The following is a 20,212-nucleotide window of genomic DNA, read 5'->3' as shown; positions in this document are numbered from 1 at the left end:
GGCAAACTCTGAGTCTTGTAATACATAACAGGGCATTATTCTCCCGTTGTGTTAATAAGCAAGGAGAAGTATTTTGAAAAAAATTTTGAAAAAAATTTGAGACTGCAGACTTTTAGTGCGTGGCATGCACAAATAATCTCGCCTAATAATAATTTTAAAATAGAGGTGTGGATACCAGAACACAGCTCTTCCAACTTTTTTAATGACCAACTTTTAAAAAAATGCCTTCCCACAAAGAGTAGGGGAATTCCAAGATGTTGAAAGGCAAAGAGAACATATATTCACGGGTTTAAATTTGGGGAATTTCCCTTCGTACTGGACACCGATTAAAAAGTCTTTTAAACGTTGCATTGTAACGCAGCTGTGGCAACAGTTACGTATGAATACCTTAAACATGCTTTTTGAGGCACTTGCTTTAAAATTATTCTCATTGAAGAGGGCACGTGGAAATACTTAGTTTGGAATTTTAGCAGGGGTTTTGTTTTCCCGGCTGGCTGGTGATAGTTTTATCCGGTGTTGATGGATGCCGCGATGATACTTTCATCCCGTTTCCTGCCGTTTCCTCGCGCGTTTCCTCACGCCCGTCCAGCGGCCTTGCGGGTTACCACGAGCGAGAAGCGCTCTCTCATCCCCACGGCGGCCGCGGGGCTCGGGCATGCGCAGCGCCGCTGCCGGACCGTGACTGTGCGGGAGCGGCGCGCGCCTGCGCGGGGTGAGGGCGTGACCCGGAAGCGCTCCGGCGGTGCCTGCGGCTGCGGCGGGACCCCGCACGCGGACAGCTCACCCCGGCCGCGAGCCGCTCCCGCGCCGCTCCCGCCATGTCCCGCGGCTCCAGCGCCGGCTTCGACCGGCACATCACCATCTTCTCGCCCGAGGGCCGCCTCTACCAAGTCGGTGCGTGTCCGGGCCCGCGGGGGCCGCCGCCGAATTGCCCCGTCACGGGCCCGGCCTTCCCGCGCCCCCGCCGAGCGGGGCTGCGACCCACTCGCGAAAGCTCCGCCGAGCCCGGCAGCCTGTGCGGAGGGGGAGACGCGGCGCCTCTTGTGGCTCGGGAGTCCCGGCTCCCACCCGGCCTGGTCCCGCGGCGTGTGGGGGAAAAGCCCGGTGGGAGCGTGGAACAGCGGCGGTCCCGGTCGTGCCGGCCTGGGGCCCGGGGAAGGGATCCTCGCATGAGATAAGGAAAAGTTAGAGCCAGGGTGGGCTCTCTCGAGGGTCCCCTGCCACCGGGAGGGACCTCCTCTGAGTCCTCGGTGTTCGATTTCAAATGCTTGGAGACCAAACTTGCAGCTATTCAGAGGCTGTTGTTTAGTCTCCCTTAAGTGTTTCTCTGAGTGAATCTTGCCAAGCTTCGCAGCACTGTGTTTTGGGATCTGAGAACATGATAGCTGTTTGAAATGGGATTTGAGCTGCCTCAAACCCTGCATGCCAGAGTGACAAAAGTCAGTTCTTGGATGTAACTCATGCGCTTTCTTGTTACACCTGAATGCCGTGTGTTCTGCGCACTGTGGCCTGTGAGATAGCAGCAACTATCCTTTGTTTTCAGGTTTCTTGGAACAATCTGAAGCCAAGCTTCAGCTTCTTCAGTAGGCCACTGATTCTGCTATTTCTGTTTTTGCCATGCACCGGATTGTACCAAAGTGCATCCTGCTGCCCCTTGTGTAGGATACAGTCAACTCACAGTCTGACAGCACAGTAGTTTGAGAGTGCTCCTGGAGCATCCTCACAGCAGGCACGGGTGAACTGTTTTGCAGCATCATTCTGATGTTGCCTTCCCCAGCTGCAGTGGCTTCACCACATCCACTGCGTGTTATGTCCGCAAATCCATCTGTTCTCCAGGAAGGAAGCTTGCTGGGGTCAGATTGCATGAATTGTCTGTGGCAGCCATATAGTTTTTTTGTGACTGCCCTTGAGTTTTTCTCAGGAGGAAGCCTGTATGGATTAGGCCTCACGGACAGGTGGCCCAGTCCTGAGCAGTCCTTTCTCTGTGGAGGTGTCTGTACACAGACAAATACCTACTATGGGTGCTGTTTTATGTCTGGAGCATGTATGATGTTTATTATCCCTTCTGCACAGGGATGGTAGGGACTGTGCTTCCTCACACAGAGTTTCAGTGGTTCTGTGACAGAGAAGCCCTGGGCTCCAATCTTCTGCTGCCATTAAAACAGGCCGGTTGGTCTGCGTCACTTTTCATTGTCTCTGTCACAGTACTGCTTGTTGGGAATGGTTTCTGCATTCTGTAGCAGAGAGGAAGCTCAGCCTTGGTTTTCTTCCTCTGGTGTATATCTAGCCATTAGGTTAATGTAGGAGAAATGTGTAGTACCTCCATACCTTTTAACAGTGTCTTAGAAGCAAGTGTCTGCATGTGTATTTGAGAGCTGCACACAGCCTGAAGCTGTCTCAAAGCTATTTTAAGGACCAATATGCTATAGGAAGAAAAATACACAGATGTACATGGTTAACTTCAGGCAAGAATGAGTTTGCTTTACTCACAACCAGGCTGGTAACTCAGGCATGGTACCACATGGGTGTCCCTGTTTGCCATCATCTAGCCGCAGAATGGGCAGAAATCTCATGTTTGCTTGCAATCAGATGTCCACATCTAGGTGGTTTTGTTTTATCTTTGTCTCTTTGTTGGATTAAAATCAGCTAGGGGCTGTCAAGGATGAGCATGGACATGTGTTTGACAAGATTGCCTTAAAATTTGGAGTTTTATGGGATTTGGAAGTATGGGAACAGAGATTTCCACCGTAGTGATACTGGACTGAAAAGCCTGTACTTCATCTTAGGCCTGACTTCTGCTTCCAAAGCTTAGAAAACTCATGTGCCTCTGAAGTGATCTCATATTAGAAAACTTAACAGTTATTTCACATTACTGTGGTTAAAATCCCCCAGAGCATCAGTGTTCTCTTGCTGTCTATTAGTTTCAATCTTCAAAGGTGATGTTTCTTTTAAGTGGAATTTTGGGAGGTGAAGAAAATTACTATACTAGAATTCCTGGCTGTTGTGATATGTTCAGGGAACAGCAAGGGGCTGCTGTTTTCAGAGAATGTCTGCATGCTGAAATACTTACATATTAGTCTACTTAAAACAGCACTAGCAACCAGGATTTGTTACATTGTAAGAGCCACTTCACCTTTTGCTGTGTGTCCCTGAAAACTGAGCAATTGAGGTGGTCAATAGCATGTCTTGGTTTTGAAAGACAGTTGTCTGCCAAGGCAAGCTAGAGCCTTCCTTGGAATGGAGAATGTAAACCCCCTTCCCTGCAAATTATTATAGCTTTGCAGTTAGGGGCTTTCAGTCAAAGGTATGGGAGTAGGAGGAACAGTTCTTTACTAGAAGTATTAAAAAAAGGAAAATACAAATGTAGTAGTAGTACAAAAAAAAACCAAGCAAGACAAGCAAACAAAAATCCTGGGAAAACCCCTGATAGAGTCAGGGATATGACCTGACACCCTGTTGCTCAGGGTGTTGGGAGCACTCCAGATAAATCCTCCTGGAGAAACACGTGGTTCTGTAGAGTAGAGATGATCCTGTAGAAAGTCCAGTGGTGGCGAGATGGGACCGGTCTTCCTCTGGGAAGCCATTGGAAAAACTGGATACGTTGTATCCTTCAGTCCCAGTTTTTATCTAGCTGGGAACAGCTGGCTCCTTCCCCACTGGATGGAGCATCTCACAATGGGATGATGGAATGTGTCATGTCATTGGTGGGCCCTAATGGGCCATTATCAGAAGATGTCCCCTTGGAGGATGGAGGGGTGATGAAAGAGATAAGAAACACTGCCCCACCTGGATTTAATAGCTGGGCCATTATCAGAAGGCATCTGCCCCCCTCTCCCCTGGAGTTATAAGAGGAAAAACATCTTCCAAAAAACCAGCTTTCAGCAGATTAAATAGAATACACACTTTTAGGTTACATAACCCAAGACATAGCACCAGAAGGGGCTGCAGTTTAGCAAGCCTGGTTGTTGATAGTTGTGAAGAACTACTTTGTGAGGGCACCTATTCCTGCTGCCCCTAAGTGTCACAGAACCACAGAAAGGCTGAGATTAGGTGGGCCCTCTGCAGATTATCTGTCCCCAAGCCCCTGCCCAAGGAGGCCCACGTAGAACTGGATGCCCAGGAGTGTTTCCGTATGGGTTTTTAGTAGTACAGGCAACCTGTTGCAGTGCTCCATCACCATCACAGTAGAACATGTTTTCAGGTATTTAGGTGGACTTTTCCTATTTCAGTTTATTCCAATCACCTCTGATTTGGTCCTGTCAGTGGGCATCACTGACAAAAGGCTGTCTCTGTCCATCTGCTTTATGCCTTCCCTTCAGGTGGCTGTACAGATAAACAGACAAGTGTTGCAAAGCCTGTGCTTGGGGCTTCAAGCATGACCAGTTTGCAGGCAGTGCTGGCTCAGGTCTTACTGGGTTTTGTGCTCCGCTGCAGGCTGGCACTGATCATCCCGGGTGAGCAGAGCTGTACGGAGGGAGAGGGGAACCATCCTTCGTGGCACATTTGGGTAACCAGTGCTCTCATGTCTGAGAGCAGTAAATACAGTGCCATAAATACACAACAGTGAGCCCTTCCTTAACACTGACTCAGCAGATTGAACATTAATATGCAAGATTTGATTTTTTTTTTTAATCTTCAGATTATTACTCTTCTGTAGAGCTGAGTGCAGCTTTTAAAGTAGCCAAGTTTCTTGCTCCCGTTATTTTAAGATAGTTCTAGCAATTTACGTTGCTGTTTGTAGATATGTTTTAAATTCTGGGTTCACATTCATGACTGACAAAGAAACTCACCTACCTTTAGCTGCTGTCTGAAACCTGCCACTCAGCCAGATATTAGGAATACCTGAATGTTTATCAAATACTTCCAGATAAACAGTTTTTAAAGTTGTTGTTCCTAAGGCTTTTGAAACCATTAATCAGGAGAAATTTAATTCATGGATTATTTCATGACCGTTACTTTAGTGTCTGCTTCTTAATCCACTGTACTTACATGAATAACACTGTTTAATTTGCATCTGTGTAGCTTTCACTACAAAAAGTGAAGAAAAACATTGCATTGTTTGAATGTCAAGTCAGAAAATATGATAGTAATTTTAAAACTTGTCTCCTGTGCCTCCTGTGTCATCAGTTTTCATCTATATCAGTAAAAAAATTAGAAAAGAAGCTTATATCCTTTAAAATACTAAAATTCATGTAAAAATTTCTTCTGTTAGAATTTTTGGTTACTGTAGATTAAGGTTGGACAATTTTGATCGAGTTCAGAACAGCCTTTGTGTTCTAAAACTTGTTCTGTTGCTGTTAAGCTTATACTGAACAAAAAGTCAAATTAGAAGAAACGTTCGAAGGAAGCAGTGACAGTGGTTTTATGAAGAGAGTCAATGCACATTGTACTGAAGACCTTAAGCACACAAAGTATTGTGCAAGTATTAAAGTATTAAAAAGGCCATAAATTGGTGAGATTCGTGTGTTGGGGGAAGCTGTGTCAGAGTTAACTGTACTGGTGTCTCTGACACAAGTTTTTTATTTATTAACATTTGTATATTTTTCTAGAATATGCATTTAAGGCCATAAACCAAGGTGGACTTACATCTGTAGCTGTTCGTGGGAAAGATTCTGCAGTAATTGTAACACAGAAGAAAGTACCTGTAAGTATTTTGTTTTTGAGGGGAGGTCTGGAAGGAGAGGAGAAAAAAGATGGGGTGAGACTCAGCAGTACTGATATTGTACTTACTAGCACTGACATGAAGTGCTATTTGAACTATTTAATTATCATTATGTTTATTCCAAGTTCTAGCTCCACGTAGTGCTCAACTGTACATTTTCTCACTGCGTATTGCAGTGTTGGGTTTTTTTCTGTAGTTGTTGAAGGGATAAATCTAAATTATAAGTTGACCCTGGTGTATTGAGCATGCATTCATTGCTCTGGCTGGTAAGGGCTGAGTTGTCCGTAACCATTTCTCTAATTTCTTTAGTTTCTGCTGAGAAAATGCTATACCAATAGCATGTAGAACAGGTTTTCATGAGTGTTTCAGCTCAGTGCTGGTGTACTGTTGAAAAAGGGGAAGAATTCTTTTATGTTTGAAGGGCAGCATGCAATAAGAGACCAAGTTTTTGTATGTGGGTTCTCAAAGTTTCTTCAGAGGAAAAAGGACTGTCATGTTGATCATGTTCTTGTTGTTCTCCTTCTCCAGATCTGTAGTTTTAATCTTCCCTCTTCTCCAATTTCTTCCTTTGCATGCCTACAGCAGTAGAAATTGGAAAGCCTGAAAGAGAATTTTTAGCTGTTATGGGTCCTTTTGGGCTCTTCTGTAAAAACCAGAGGATTCAGAGTTTGTAATTTGTTTTCTTTTTACTTCAAGGACAGTGTTTGCTATTACATTATTTCTGTTTCTTCTTTAGGACAAGTTACTGGATTCCAACACAGTGACTCATTTATTCAAGATTACTGAAAATATTGGTTGTGTGATGACAGGAATGACAGGTATTTAATTCACCAATTTGATTTTGGAGAACTTACCTAGTTCTAATGGCTGTATTTAAAGACAATGTAAAGTTGGACCTGGAATTTATATTCTCATGCAATGCTAGAAATAAACATGGTACGTGTTCAGTGGAATTAATATTAGTTCTTTTTTGTCTAGCTGACAGCAGATCCCAGGTGCAGAGAGCCCGCTATGAGGCTGCTAACTGGAAGTACAAGTATGGGTATGACATCCCTGTGGATATGCTGTGCAAAAGGATCGCAGATATTTCTCAGGTCTATACACAGAATGCTGAAATGAGGCCCCTTGGTTGCTGTAAGTACACTATGAAAATGATCTTCACTCTTTCTTGTCTAAGTTTGCAAATTCGTATGTAAGAAATTCTCACCCATTTTCAAAATGGGTTTCTGATGGAGTAAGGGGGATGAACAGGTGAATGAGAGACCAGTGTTGTAGGTCTTGAACTGGAGCCATGATTTTACCATTGACTCAGCATTTGAAATAATGTAGCCTCTGATACTATTTCACCTTAGTTTTTGGGGCCTGGTCTGTTTGCACTGTGCAGTTATATCTGTGAGCAGGAGATGCTCTTTATAACTGTGTTCAGTTAATTTCTCCAAGGTCTGGCCCTGGATGAATGCCAAGTGTCTGCCAAAGCCTCTCCTTTACTCCCTTCCTCAGCTACACATAGAAGAGGAAAGATGCCATGGAGGGCTTATGGGTGAAGATATAGGCAGGGAGGGATCACTCACCAATTACCACCATGGGCAAAACAGATTCACCTTGGGGAAATTACCTGAATTTATTAACAAGCAAATAAAAATACGATACTGAGTAGTAAAACCAAATCTTCAAAACACTTCCCCACTACCTCCTTCACAGGTTTTACTTTATTCCTGGTTCTCTGCCTCTCCCACATTGGCACAGGGAGATGGGAAGAGGGTCTGTGGTCTGTTCATAGTTTCTGCTGCTACTTCTTCCTCAGGGGGAGGACTCCTCACACTCTTCCCCTGCTCTAATGTGTCTCCCACGGGAGACAGTCCTCCAGGAACTTCTTCAAAGTGAGTCCTTCCCACAAGCTGCAGTTCTTCACAAACTGCTCCAGCAAGGATCCCACCTTATGCGGGGTGCAGTCCTTCAGGAGCAGACTGCTCCAGTGTGGGCTCCTTTCTTCACTGCGCCACCGGTCCTGCCAGGAGCCTGCCCCAGGCTTCGCATGGGAACACAGCCTCCTTCAGGCATCCACATACTCCAGCATGGGCTCCTTCAGGGGCTGCAGGTGGATGTCTCTCCACCATGGATGTCCATGGGTTGCCTCACCACGGTCTTCACCACAGGCTGCAGGGGAATCTCAGCTCTGGCAGCTCCTTCCCTCCATCATTTGCCTCAGTGTCTGCAGAGTTGTTTCTCTTACATATTGTCACTCCTCCCTTTCCCTTCTCTGTCTGCAATGTCCTTTTTTTTTTTTTTTTTTTTTTTTTCCTTTCTTAAATACATTATCCCAGAGGCACTGCCACCATTGTGGATGGGCTTGGCCTCAGCCAGCAGCAGGTTGGTCTTGGAGCCAGCTGGCTTTGGCTCCTTTGGACACAGGGGAAACTTCTGGCAGCTTCTCACAGAAGCCAGCCCTGTAGCCCCCTCACTAGCAAATCCTTGCCATGCAAACCCAATATACTGTGTCTGGGTAAATGCCACAGTTAAGAGAGATGGAGAGTGCAATTATCCTTGTGCAGGTTTTGTGGCTTTTTTATCTAAGCAGTATGTATAGGACAGATTTACATAATTTTTGCTCCTATCTTAGCTATTGTATATATAACGTAGAGGGAAAAGTGCCTAAAATATTTCCCTTGCAAATATTTCTGCATGTCTTGCTTTATAACAGCAAATGGCAGCTTAAAAAGAAGTTGTGTATTGAGTCATTTTTTGTAGGTGTTCCTGGTCATCTCTGTGTTCTGGGGTTGGTTCTGACTTGTTTTTTCTCTTACGTTTGGCTGTAAGCAAATTTCAACCATACTGTTGGGCTGTTCAGGAACTGAGGTAAAACACTTAACAGGTTTCCTCAATTACTTTTTCATTAAACGTTCTATCTGAGTTTCTTTTTGATTGGTTGGGTTTTGTTTTGTTGGTTTTTTGTTGGTTTTTTTTTTAGGAGAACAGTTTCAGAATTGATGAATCACTTCTTGTAATCATAGTAGGCACTAAGACTTCTCACTAAAAAAGCAACATTCAGAATTGCGCCACAGTTTCCATGATGGGGCAATTTTCCTATGCTTGTGTGCTTGTAATTTTTGGGAAGGATTGTTTCTTTCTTCCCTTGGCAATTCCCATGCCTTGATACTACTGGAAATTCCTTTTTTTTTAATGCATGCATAAAAATGTATTTTTCTTAACTTCCCTTAGCCTTTTTGAAAACATGAGGGGACTTTTTATCTATTGTAGTAACAGCTGCTCAGAAGTTTATCTGCTCTAACTACTAGTTAAAAGTTATACAAATGTAAAGTGAAAATAATTGAAAACCATGACCTTGTTCTGTTTGGGTTTTTTATTGCAAGTATTGCTTTTGACTTATTTTTTAATATGCATATTGAGACAGTGCTACTGTAAATCAAGTGAGGGTGAACACATGCATTTCAGTGATGTGGTCAGTTTTAAAGAGGAAAAGGTATGTAATCCCGTGTTTTTCAGGGTTACAAACAAGAAATCTAAATTTGATCTTTTAATATTTCCATTAGTTTCAGCATGTTTGTAAAGTTGCATTCTAGTATGAGGCACATAGTAATAGAACTATTGTTTACACTTTTGTGTCATATAACACAGGATGTGAGCTGTGGCTTGGCAAGCTTTGTATCAGAAGAAAACTTTTCTATTTCCTGACTTTGTGGTTCTCTACACACTGAGCATGCCAAAAATGTTTGTATGTTTAATGAGTAGCCTCCTTTGGGAATGACAGAATTATTTTTTTTAACTATTAATTAATTATTTTTTATTTCTACTAAACTGAGTTGCACACCTGGTAATGAGATGCTGGTGAGAAATGGCAAATTAGAGATAAAAAGGAAATCACAGCTCCAGATATGGGACCCATTCCCAAAGATATACTGCTGTGCATGCATGTTTTTTCACAGAGAGGAGCATCTCTTCTGTTATTCAGTGGAATTAAATTGCTTCAGTGGAATAAAATTGGGGAAATAAACAAATTAACAAATTTTCTCTTCAAGGTATGATTTTGATTGGTATTGATGAAGAGCACGGCCCTCAGGTATACAAGTGTGATCCAGCAGGTTACTATTGTGGATTCAAGGCCACAGCTGCAGGAGTTAAACAGACAGAGTCAACCAGTTTTCTTGAAAAGAAAGTAAAGAAGAAGTTTGACTGGACATATGAACAAACAGTAGAGGTAGGCCAGCAGAAGGAAATGAAAATTTGTTAAAAGTCTTTTTAATGAATATGCTGCATGTAGGCTTGCAATGCAGAGAAACGTAGTTAGGCATTTCCTCTTTCCCTATAGTTCTGTATTGGTGCCGGAGCAAATACAGCTATTCCAACCAGAAAATCATTTGGAGGGTATTCTGCAAGTGTTTGAATGGTCATCTAATCTGCTTTTTTTTTGCTTTATGTTAGCTGAAGCAGTTTCTATAATTGTAGGACACCCACTGTAGCTGGTGTTTGGTTACTACAGTGCTTGATTTTGGGGATACCAGTATGACTTAACTTTTAGTGACTTTTAAAACAATCTTCATATCAGAAAGTATTTCAAACAATATCTTTGCATGATAAAAGGTTTTGGTTTTGTTGTGGTTTTTTTTCTGCTGTGAAAACATGTCCCTTTGCTTTTGTAGATTGGACTTTTTAGGGAGAGGACTGGAGAGGGACTGTATCCTGTAGCAAGGGGAAACTTTTTGGAATTTCTAAGCTGAGATTTTGAAGTAACTTTAAACCAGAAGGAAGGATAGTTGTTATTGCTATGTCTGTTAAGAAAAAAGAAGCCTTAATGCTTTCTTTCTAATGATTGGGGGTTTTGTCATCTTTCAGACAGCAATAACATGCCTGTCTACTGTACTATCCATTGATTTCAAACCTTCAGAAATAGAAGTTGGTGTAGTCACAGTGGAAAATCCTAAATTCAGGTAAGTGATGAGTGTTGCTAAAACTTGGTGTGTTTCTCTGATTAGGTGCAATTAGTTTTACCTTGTGTAATTGTAAATCGAGAAAAAGAGATAAATTTCAGAGATTGATGTTTTGAAGGGTTTTGTAACTCTTCAGAATGTGTAGAGGTAGAAAACACTGTGTAAAAAGAATAACGCAGTTTTAAAATCCGTGACGTGGTTAAGGGATTTAGTAGAGAAAAGCATTCTCTTTCACATCTTAAAAGGATATTGCTTTCTGTGATGATTGAAATGTAGTTACATCTGGTCTAGAAGTTTTTTCCTGCTTAGAAGCACGAAATTTTTTCGTAGTAATGCTATCTGGAGTCCACTTCATAGTCATGCTAGCTAATGCAGTAAAGCCTGGTTTATATTCTGGAATATTTACAAGTCCCTTAAATTCTTTATTCCTTTTCTAAATTAAATCTTTAAATTATTCTTGCCCATCTTTTAATTGTTAGCAATTTTTAACATGAAAATATGTAGTTAATAGAGTATGGAGTTGTATGATTCGAAAAACTATATTTGAATTTGGTAAGATTGAAAGATCATGGATTTTAATAATCACTAGTGATTTGAAAATGGCTGAACTAGTTACTTTCCAAGTACTCTGCATTCCCATCTAGCATGAAAGCAAGGCTCCTGCTATTTCTTCCCTCCTCCGTTATTGCCTGCAGCACACTGTGTACACCAAGATTACTTGGCCAGTGTATCAAGACAACACCTGGAAGTCTTCTTGCTGAGGGCAGGAAAGCTTCCCATCGGATACAGTGTACTTGACAGCCTTCTCACAACACAGTGTGTAGCTGCAGAAGTATGCATGAAATACAGGAGAAAAAGTTCTGGGGATTTTTTTAATAGTGCAAAAGAACTGTCTAGGTATGGCTTACCTAAAACTTAGATAAGTTTGGCTTGCTGCAGAGGGATTCAGTTATTTCTGCTTTAGTCTTTCATTGGGGTTTTTTGGGGAGGGTTTTATTTAAAAAGAAAAAAAGAGAGGAACAGTTAAATTGGGAAGAAAGTCCGCTGCTACTTTAGCCTAACTACTTGGTAAATGAGGACTGAAGAGAGGCTTCAAACCTTTGGGTCCTACAGGTTCAGTCTTTTAAGTACTTCCTTCCTAATGTTTTTAACGTGGACACAGTGATGATGGGTACTTCTGCATTTGGTGGTGTGTGCTGAGGGCAACAGAACAGCCCAGTGTTTGTGAGAAAGCACATAGGAGCTGCATGACCCCTTTTCTACTGCCCCTCAAGGGATCAAGCTACCTTCTCACTAGGTCTCAACTTGCAAATGCATTACGCATGAAAAATTACCTGTTATTTTTCTATCATTTGTTACCTCCTTGCTCTCTAGTGCCTTTGATCCTTCTTTTATTTTTCAAGAGAATTGGAATGTCAGCCTGTGGCACTGGCAGCAGGGTTTTAAAGGGCAGAAGGATGCATTGCTGTAAAACTTATTTGTATAGATATTAGGTTGTAATATTGGAGCTTAAGGGGAAGAGCCATTTAAGCTATTAAAGATTTCTTTTTGTTCTTTCAGGATCCTCACAGAAGCAGAGATTGATGTGCACCTTGTAGCTCTGGCAGAGAGAGACTAATTAGCATTCCTGTTTCCATTGTCTGTGCTTCTGGCTAGGAAGTTTGGTGAAAAGAAAACACTTAATAATGGTTTTAGATTATGGGTGGAAAACAGTGTTCGCTATATGATGTATTTTACTCTGTACAAATAAAACAGAGGTTTTTGAAATTCTTGGTGTCTCCTTTTAATGTTATTTTTAAGCTTCCAATTCTATGCAATGGTCATCAAAATGCTTGATGACTTTTAGTGTTTCTGTGGTAATTGCTTGCCTTCTAATTGTATTTTAAGAGAAATTTTATGCTCTGAGCTGTGTTCTTCATCTGAGCTATTTGCCTCTTTGTGTAAAGTTAATATCAGTTTTTGTGGTGTGTGTGTCTTAAGATAATTCTTACATTCATGTTCATTCTCTCCATGGCCCGATGTTGAAAGCCTTACAACATTACTGGTTTAATTGTGGGAAAGTTAGGAAGATCTTATTTGCTCAGGTTTATATGACGATATAGGGCAAAGGCAGAAGGAAAAAGCTCAAGCTACGAGTCCAAGCCCTGTTCTTTGGACTGATTTATTTGTGAGGCATGTAGTGTATTTAAGAGATGTCTTCTATAATTAAACAGCTCTGAAGCTGACATTTACTCAGGGAAAAAACTCTATATGTAGTGTACTTTGGGATTTTGGCTTGGTCACCTACTGGGTTTTGAGGCTTTAGGCAGTGCCAGAAATAATGTTGGGATAAGACAGGGCCAATAGACAAAGTCCATCAACAGGAACATCTCTGGGAAGCAATTCTTGCTCCTTCAGAGGTTTTGGGTTTCGAGATGAGACTGCAAGAACTTGAAAGTGGGGGGGGGGAAAAAAAAAAAAAAAAAAAAAGGTCGTCTTTTTGTTTTGCTTCAGTTGAGGAGGTTCCAGCCTCAGCAATAAATAGGGAGATTATGAAGTTGTGAGGGAGGAGGCACTGAGGAGAAAGGGAAGATTACCAGGCAGTTTTAATTGTTGCAGACCACTAAACTTAAGACAACAGCTAAACTTGCAAGTCTCCTTGAAAGAATGCCAAGTTAACGCAGCATAACTCCTTACCTTCATTCTTCTGTTGTGCTCTTCTCATGTTGGCTTTAATTATTCCAAAATTCTCTATGATTTTTTTCAAGGCATTTGGGAAAGGCCTCATAAGTTGTCAGAAGCTGAGATTGATTCATTTTTTTCTTTGTGCTTTACGGTTAAAGCCCCTTGAAATATGTATTTTTCAAGTTCATTGTAATAAAGAAGCTGCAAATCTGTGGTGGCTTTAATAAATGATAATGCTAACCTTATGTGATAACTGAATTGAGGAGATTCAGATATATAGGGAGCTGTGGACTTTACACAGCTTCCTGGATTTCTATTTGTGCCACCAAATTTCAGCTTTCCTCATGTCAGATGGTACAGTGTAGATAAGATGAGCACCCCTGATTCTGATTTTGGGTTGGTTATCTGAGAATTTTGTGCAACAGTTGGCACATTTGTGCAGCTAATGGCACATTTAGAAACGTCTGTGTTATTTCAGCTGCCAGTGATAGCTCAGTTTCTGAAAAACCCATAGGGCCTTTCTTCCTAATATTCCAGTTGAGCAACATGAAATTTGAGTAGGCTTCGGTCATTATTTAGTCTGCCACAGAATATCATCCATCGATACTTTGTTCTTGGTCAGCTTTAAGAATACATGGGAAACGTCACCAATTACTTACGGAATAAAAATTAAAGGAAAGGTGACAATCAGGGATCAATATGACTAGAGCACATTTGTGCAGTATTCAGTATCAAAATTCCCTGCAAGTCCTTTAATTCTAAATTTTGGAGCTTGTATGTGATTGCATAGCTCAGGTGATGGTTCTGAGAGCAGTACATGTTTGTTCATACCTTGCCTGTTTTGTAATGCACAACATCCCATCTTGTGTTCAGTTGATGAAATAAGCTGTCTACAACATATTAACAGTGAATGCTGCCTTTTTTATAAGCAAAGTTAAAATCACAGGAATTGAAATTACATTTTTGCCAGCATTTTCCCCTGTAGAGAAATTTCATGGTTCTCTTTTCATATTAATAATGGGGATTTTTCCTTTTTAGTCAAAGCTTTTTGTTACTGAAGATAAGGCAGCAATGCAGGTGGAGATACCTGACGGAATTGGAAACCCCCATGTATTACACATAACACATAATTACATTCTTCACACCGTGGAGCAGATATCACCTGCAGCCAAGCTCTACAGCTGTAGCTGGTATCACCTGTTGTTTCAAATCTGGCACTTCAAAAGAGACTGGAGTATGCGTGGTACTGTCCTGGTGCTTCTTGTTTGGGTAGAACTTAGAGTGATACCAGAGTTGGGATTGCTCCATGTGTTTGTGGTTTGTTGTGCCAGTGCTGAAAACTGGCAGATGCAGTTGGAGTGTGAATGCACAAGTAGTTAAACAGGAATAGGATCAAGTTTTATTTGCATACCAGACCCACATGAGTGTTACCTTTACTGAATTTGGGCTGGCTCTGCACAGCCTTTTAACCGTCCACATTATATTACCAGTGTTCTTTATCTGTGCTGTAGTGTAAGGATGCAAATGCCAAGTAAGTGCAGTTAGCTTAGGTAAATCAGTATTTCTTGAACTCTGAAAATCATCTGGATTTCTTATGAGTAACCTCCCTCCTTCCATGCAAATGGGGCCCCAAAGACAGTAGTGGTATATATTATAAACAGAAGTAACTCAATGGGGAGCTAGTTACTCACCCATCCCATAATATGTTTATCCAGCTGCGTGCTGGACATTTTGTCCTGAAGGATCCTGTAACAGACAGTACTGAAAGCTTGACAGATCCAAAAGGATTATATCAAGTGGCTTCCCCTGATCAGCTGGGTGGGTTACCTTGTCATAAAAGGCAATCAGGCAATCAGGTTTGCTAAGCAGGACTTTCCCTTCATGAAGCCGTGCTGGCTGCGATCGATGACCGCATCCTTTAGGTGTTACCTTACTAATAGCTTCCTGAGCTGCCTGACGTTTGCTCTCCTCATGTCTAGAGTTGAAGTTTTGCTGGCACTTTTCCTCCTGTCAACACAGATTTTAGACTTGATCGCTTCGTGGTCACTGTGGCCAATCTGCACTCTGGAGACCCTCTCTTAACATACAACAATCCTGTTAAGGCAGGCAGTAGTGAACTTCTGTAGGATTTTAGATATGTCTTAGGAGCAATAAGTGCTACTGTGTAATGCACAATGTTTGGCTGTATCTTTTCACTGTAAAGCTGATGACAGTCTAAGGACAGGGGTAGACAGGGCAAGTACCTATAGATAGAGCACAACAATTTTAATGACACGGAATTATATGCAGCATTCTTTTTTACCTTCTCTCTCTGTTTTGCGTTAAATCAATGTCCAGGTTTGCCAAATAAGAAATACTTTTGGTTCAGCACACATTGTTGGAAGCAAGGTGAAAGAACTATAACATTTTCCAGCATCTGAGGAAAAAAAAAAAAAAGTGAGTAACTTTCCCATTTTTTTTCCTGGCACAGAAGCAAAGCCTGCTATTTTGAGTTCTGTAAAACAGCAGCCTTACTGGGTCATGAGATCAAGTTTTGTGAAGCATATCCATAGCAGTTTTCATGTTTTCTTCTAGGAAGAAAAGCCACAATACCAGGGTAGTCGCAGTAGGGGCATTGCTTTTCATTTTATAATCAGTGAATTTTTGCTTTTTCAGATGGGAAATTTTTAAATTGTCACAGCTTGTTCCAGCCAGTTCTTGCTAGTAACAATTTGTTCTGTTGTTTTGCTGTAACCCAAACTACTTGGAAACAATGCAAGACATCCTGTAGTTCAGGATCTGTTGTAACAGTGAAGCTCTCATGCCCAAACTAAAACAAGGATCATCACATGCTTATGCAAAGCTGTTTAAAATAGTCTGGACTTTGTTTGTTTATTGTGGTCCTCATATTGTAGAAAACCCTATGAAGCATTTTAACCTATCCTCTGTTGTATATATAGATAAACTTGCGTTTTTAAGTGACTGACAAACCCCTCAGTTATTCGCAGTATTTGCTGCTTTGCACTGAGGTTTTCTTAGCATACTCATCTTTTCTGTAGTAATGGTCTTGCCCATATCACCATCTTCTATGAAAATTCTGTGCTGTAATGTTTCATATGATAGCTCTAATGTACTTCACTATAAACCTGATGAATAAATAGAGCCAGTGCATCACTAAGTCAAAATCAAGCTAACTGTTTGACAGAACTGAGTCATCTTCCAGGCAGTGTGTGCTTCCACTTTTTGGGGATAGTGTTTTTCTCCTGGTTCCTTTTAGAACCTGCCAGCCATGGCTGAGCTTCCTGGCACTGCAGATGCACTTCATGGCCGTCTCCTACCTGCCACTGTGGCTTAGCTAATACGTTCATTGGACCACAAGCCTCCGGAATGAATTTTTCTCTCTGAGCCTCTAGCAGCATAGTATGCTGTGCAGATTAACATACACAAGCCAAGACTTCAGTTTTTTGCCAGCAAATTGTGTTTGTTTCCTCTTCCAGAAGACTGACTCTTGTGACACCCAGTGGCATAAAGAGTTGTGAACATAAGGCATTTAATTCTTTATGAGATTCCTTAGACCAGAAAGCAATCCTCTCTCAAGTTAGAGAGTCAAATTTACTAGTTGATGGAGAAAAATAGCATGAATATGCATAGACTGAGATTCCATAAGCAGGAATAAGGATACCCCTCATTGCCATCTGATGTTGCTGTGATGTTTGCAGGTGTGCTCAGTCTTCCTGGGTGGTTTTTTTTTGGTTCTTCCCACCCACCGCCCCCCCACCCCCCGTCCCCCTCCGCCCCCCCCCCCCCTGCTCCGGCTCTTCCTTCAGCAAGCACTGGTGCTCATTTGCATTTGTAAAGAGCCATTCTCTTTACTTAATTGATGGAAAACATTGGGGGTTTTGCTTCAGTTCTCTGTTGCATAAGTGACCTGAGTCGTCTTACTCTGGGATCAAATTGCCTGTAGTGCAGGTGTAAAAGAGGGAAGAGGGAAATAGGATTGCACTACCTCTGCTTTAAGCCACTGAAACCACAGCCTGCATCACCAAAGGAGCAGGAGTTTCCATAGCTCACTGTCCCCTTGGCTGGTCTTGGACTTAAACTTATACGATGACACCTGGCTCATCAAAGTTGTGTTTGCCCTTTGTCAGCAGGTGACTTGAGCCTTCGCTTGGGCAGCATCAAGACTACTCCCATCTCCTCTCAGGAAGGTTTCTTTGGGGACACTGCTATTACAGCAGCCCTTCTCAGTTCCCCTGTTCCTGTATCCACTGTGTAGCCCAGCAATTTCCAGGGTTACCCAGGGAATCTGCTATGGAAACAAGCTTAAGTTAAAAAACAAAACAAAAAACCCCAAACAAACAACAAACAAACAACCCCACAGCCAGAACAATAGCTCAGTTTGAACGTTGGTTTAACCTTGATGCTGGTCCTGCAATAATAGTACCGGCACAAGGGGCAGTGCAGCACAGGATCCGTAAGGAGGGGCTGGTTAAACTGCTGGCACACCTGGTAGGAGTGACAGTCAAAACTCTCCCTTGTAAGTAAATATTTTCCTCAGGGAAAGACGGGATATTAGTTCTCAAAATCCGTAGAAACCTTCGTGGAATCTAACTGCAGGCTGGCGTGGTTGGCTAGGTAGGGGGTCTCTCTGGGCAGTGTATTGTTAGGTCATTTAAGAAGCCAGAACTTTCAACAAGGCATCAAGAAAACATGCAGCAAGTTGGCTGCCAGAGGGGACAGCAGCTACCTTGCACTGGGTTTTAGCACAAGTGAGATAGGCAGCCTTTCTTTCTTTTCCTTTTCTGTCTCTGCCTCTTAAACCACTTGTAGCCTCTCATACCTTTAGGGTGTTGTGAAGAAATCTGCTTGCATTGAATGTTAGCCTAGTTTCAGTTAACAGAATTTGGAAATGCCTGCTGACAGAGAAAAAAAAACAACAACAACAAAAAACCAAACAAAAAAACCCGTTTCTCATCTACGGATGTGGTGAACCTTGAAAATAGGCTACCAGGTTAGCTTAGTTACTCAGTGCCCCTGAAGGTAACAGGAAGAAGGCTGAGGATTGCTGGAGTCAAAGCTGCTAACAAAAGGATGAGAGGGAAAGGCAGATTTTTAGCGATGACCAGGAGGGCTGCCTGACTTGCTGACAAGGCAGTGGCAGATTGCCCAAACCCTGAATCTCCAGTGGATTTTTTCAACCTGTAGCTCCTAGTTTCTTTGCCTGGTGGGTGTCTGCACACATGAAATATTTCTTGAATACTTGTTAGAAGATTAGATGATGACGTTCCCCCTTCCTACTCCAGTATAAGTTTCCATTGCTAACCTCTCTTACCTAGTAACGTAGCAAGTAAGTAAAGTACTAAATAGTGTAGAATTGGCTTTGAAAGTGCAAAAATAGTTGTATCCCATGGGTGACAAGACTACTTACCAGGAAGAAATTTTTTAAGCTTTTTTTCCTACTTTGAGTACTTTGTACTGACACCTACATCTTTCTCACTCCAATGCAGGAAACAGACATGGGCTCTCCTGTAGGTAGTTCATCAAGGGACAAAATGCATCAGTATAAAGTGCATTAATGGTCCATAGGTTCAAAGTCAGGAGTTACCGAGTTGGGCTGCAAAATAAGTCTGGAAGGGGAAGAACAAAACCAGACCCAGATGGTGTGAATGTTCTGGTATGCAGGTAAGGAAAAAAGAACAAGGTTATTAAAAAAAAAAAAAGAAGATAACAAAATAAATTAATGATAAGTAGCATTACAAGTGGTCTATATTACAGGAATGAAGTAGCAAAGGTCAGTTTCAAGAGGGGGATTTAGTTACTAATAGAGAAAAAGAGAATAGATGGAATTTTTCTGCTTACTGATAAATAAAAGCATGTACAATCAGATTCAGGATGACTGAGAAACTGCTTCTGTTGATGAAGTTCATATTTGCAAAAAGATGTTACACTCTTTATTTCAAATACAGATAATAACGAGTGTATGATGCTTTCCCACTTTGGTGGCAAATCAAAACACATACCGTAACAGTACATGAGCACTTGTCCTTTGTAACAAGAATCAATGTGTGTGGATAGATACATGCTGTAATGCAGCTGTGCCTGGAGCATGGAGCTTTCAAAAGCTCAGGAAAGACCAAGATGTGCTGCAGGTGCAGAGTGGGCAAAGGGCCTTGTTTGAGCTTTTAGGCTCAGGCGCATGACACGAAGCTCTTGGCATGAATGGGCAAGGGCACAGGTCCACGGAGTCAGAAACAGCTGTCTGCAGTCACTGCTTGGCCCCACACTGGCCAGCACTGTGACTGCAAGCTGACACTGTTCAGGGAGCCCATCCCTTTGCTGCAGGATTAACTTTTGTCTGGCTCAGCTCACTGGCTCATCACACAGCTGCATGGGCTGCAGTGCTTGTAGAACGGAGAGGGATAAGATCTTGAGGAAACAGGGAGGGGTAGGACCCAGTTAGCACAGGCTGCTGCTTCATCATCCTGTCAGAGTGCAAAAAGCACACCCCTCGGTTTGGTTGTGCCACATACTGTGGGTTGCTACGGTTCTATTGTGTTGGTATTTGAAACATTTTCAGATGGATCGTTTCCTAGGAGAATAAACAATTGCTTTCTGCCAACATCACTCACATCGCTGGCTCAGGGCACTCTCCAGCACTGAAGTGCAATCCTCCAGATGGTCCTTTAGCCGGCTCTGTAGGTGCCGCCCCATTCGCAGCCATACAAAGAGCGTGAAACTCCTTATGCGTGAGCTTCGTTCAGTCTGCACAAAATGGATGTTTGAAAGGGCTGCATTCATGAGCTGTGGTTGCTGCCTGGAATTGCTCCAGCTGGTGCAAGGCTCCAGCTCCCTCCCTCTGGTCTTGACAAATACTGTGGAGCTGCTGAGACAGGTTAGTTGTGCTGAATAGTGGGTTGTTTTCTGCTCTTCCATAATGTTCTGACTTGGATTTACCTTTAGA

The 20,212-nt window shown here is 42.2% G+C and overlaps 1 protein-coding gene across 1 annotated transcript; it reads left to right on the top strand.

Moving 5' to 3' along the window:
- The first annotated feature begins 725 nt into the window (after positions 1 to 725).
- PSMA6 (proteasome 20S subunit alpha 6) lies at positions 726 to 12,375 on the top strand. The gene is made up of 7 exons (XM_040067249.1): positions 726 to 894; positions 5,550 to 5,644; positions 6,399 to 6,480; positions 6,641 to 6,796; positions 9,700 to 9,878; positions 10,514 to 10,608; positions 12,169 to 12,375. The coding sequence occupies exons 1-7, from the start codon at positions 819 to 821 to the stop codon at positions 12,224 to 12,226; spliced, it is 741 nt and encodes a 246-aa protein (XP_039923183.1). The 5' UTR covers positions 726 to 818; the 3' UTR covers positions 12,227 to 12,375.
- The last annotated feature ends 7,837 nt before the right edge of the window (positions 12,376 to 20,212 follow it).

Source organism: Hirundo rustica, chromosome 6 (genome assembly GCF_015227805.2).
Source record: "Hirundo rustica isolate bHirRus1 chromosome 6, bHirRus1.pri.v3, whole genome shotgun sequence".
NCBI classification, from domain to species: domain Eukaryota; kingdom Metazoa; phylum Chordata; class Aves; order Passeriformes; family Hirundinidae; genus Hirundo; species Hirundo rustica.
Note: the sequence above shows the minus strand (reverse complement) of the source record. Positions and strands in the feature narration are given on the sequence as shown.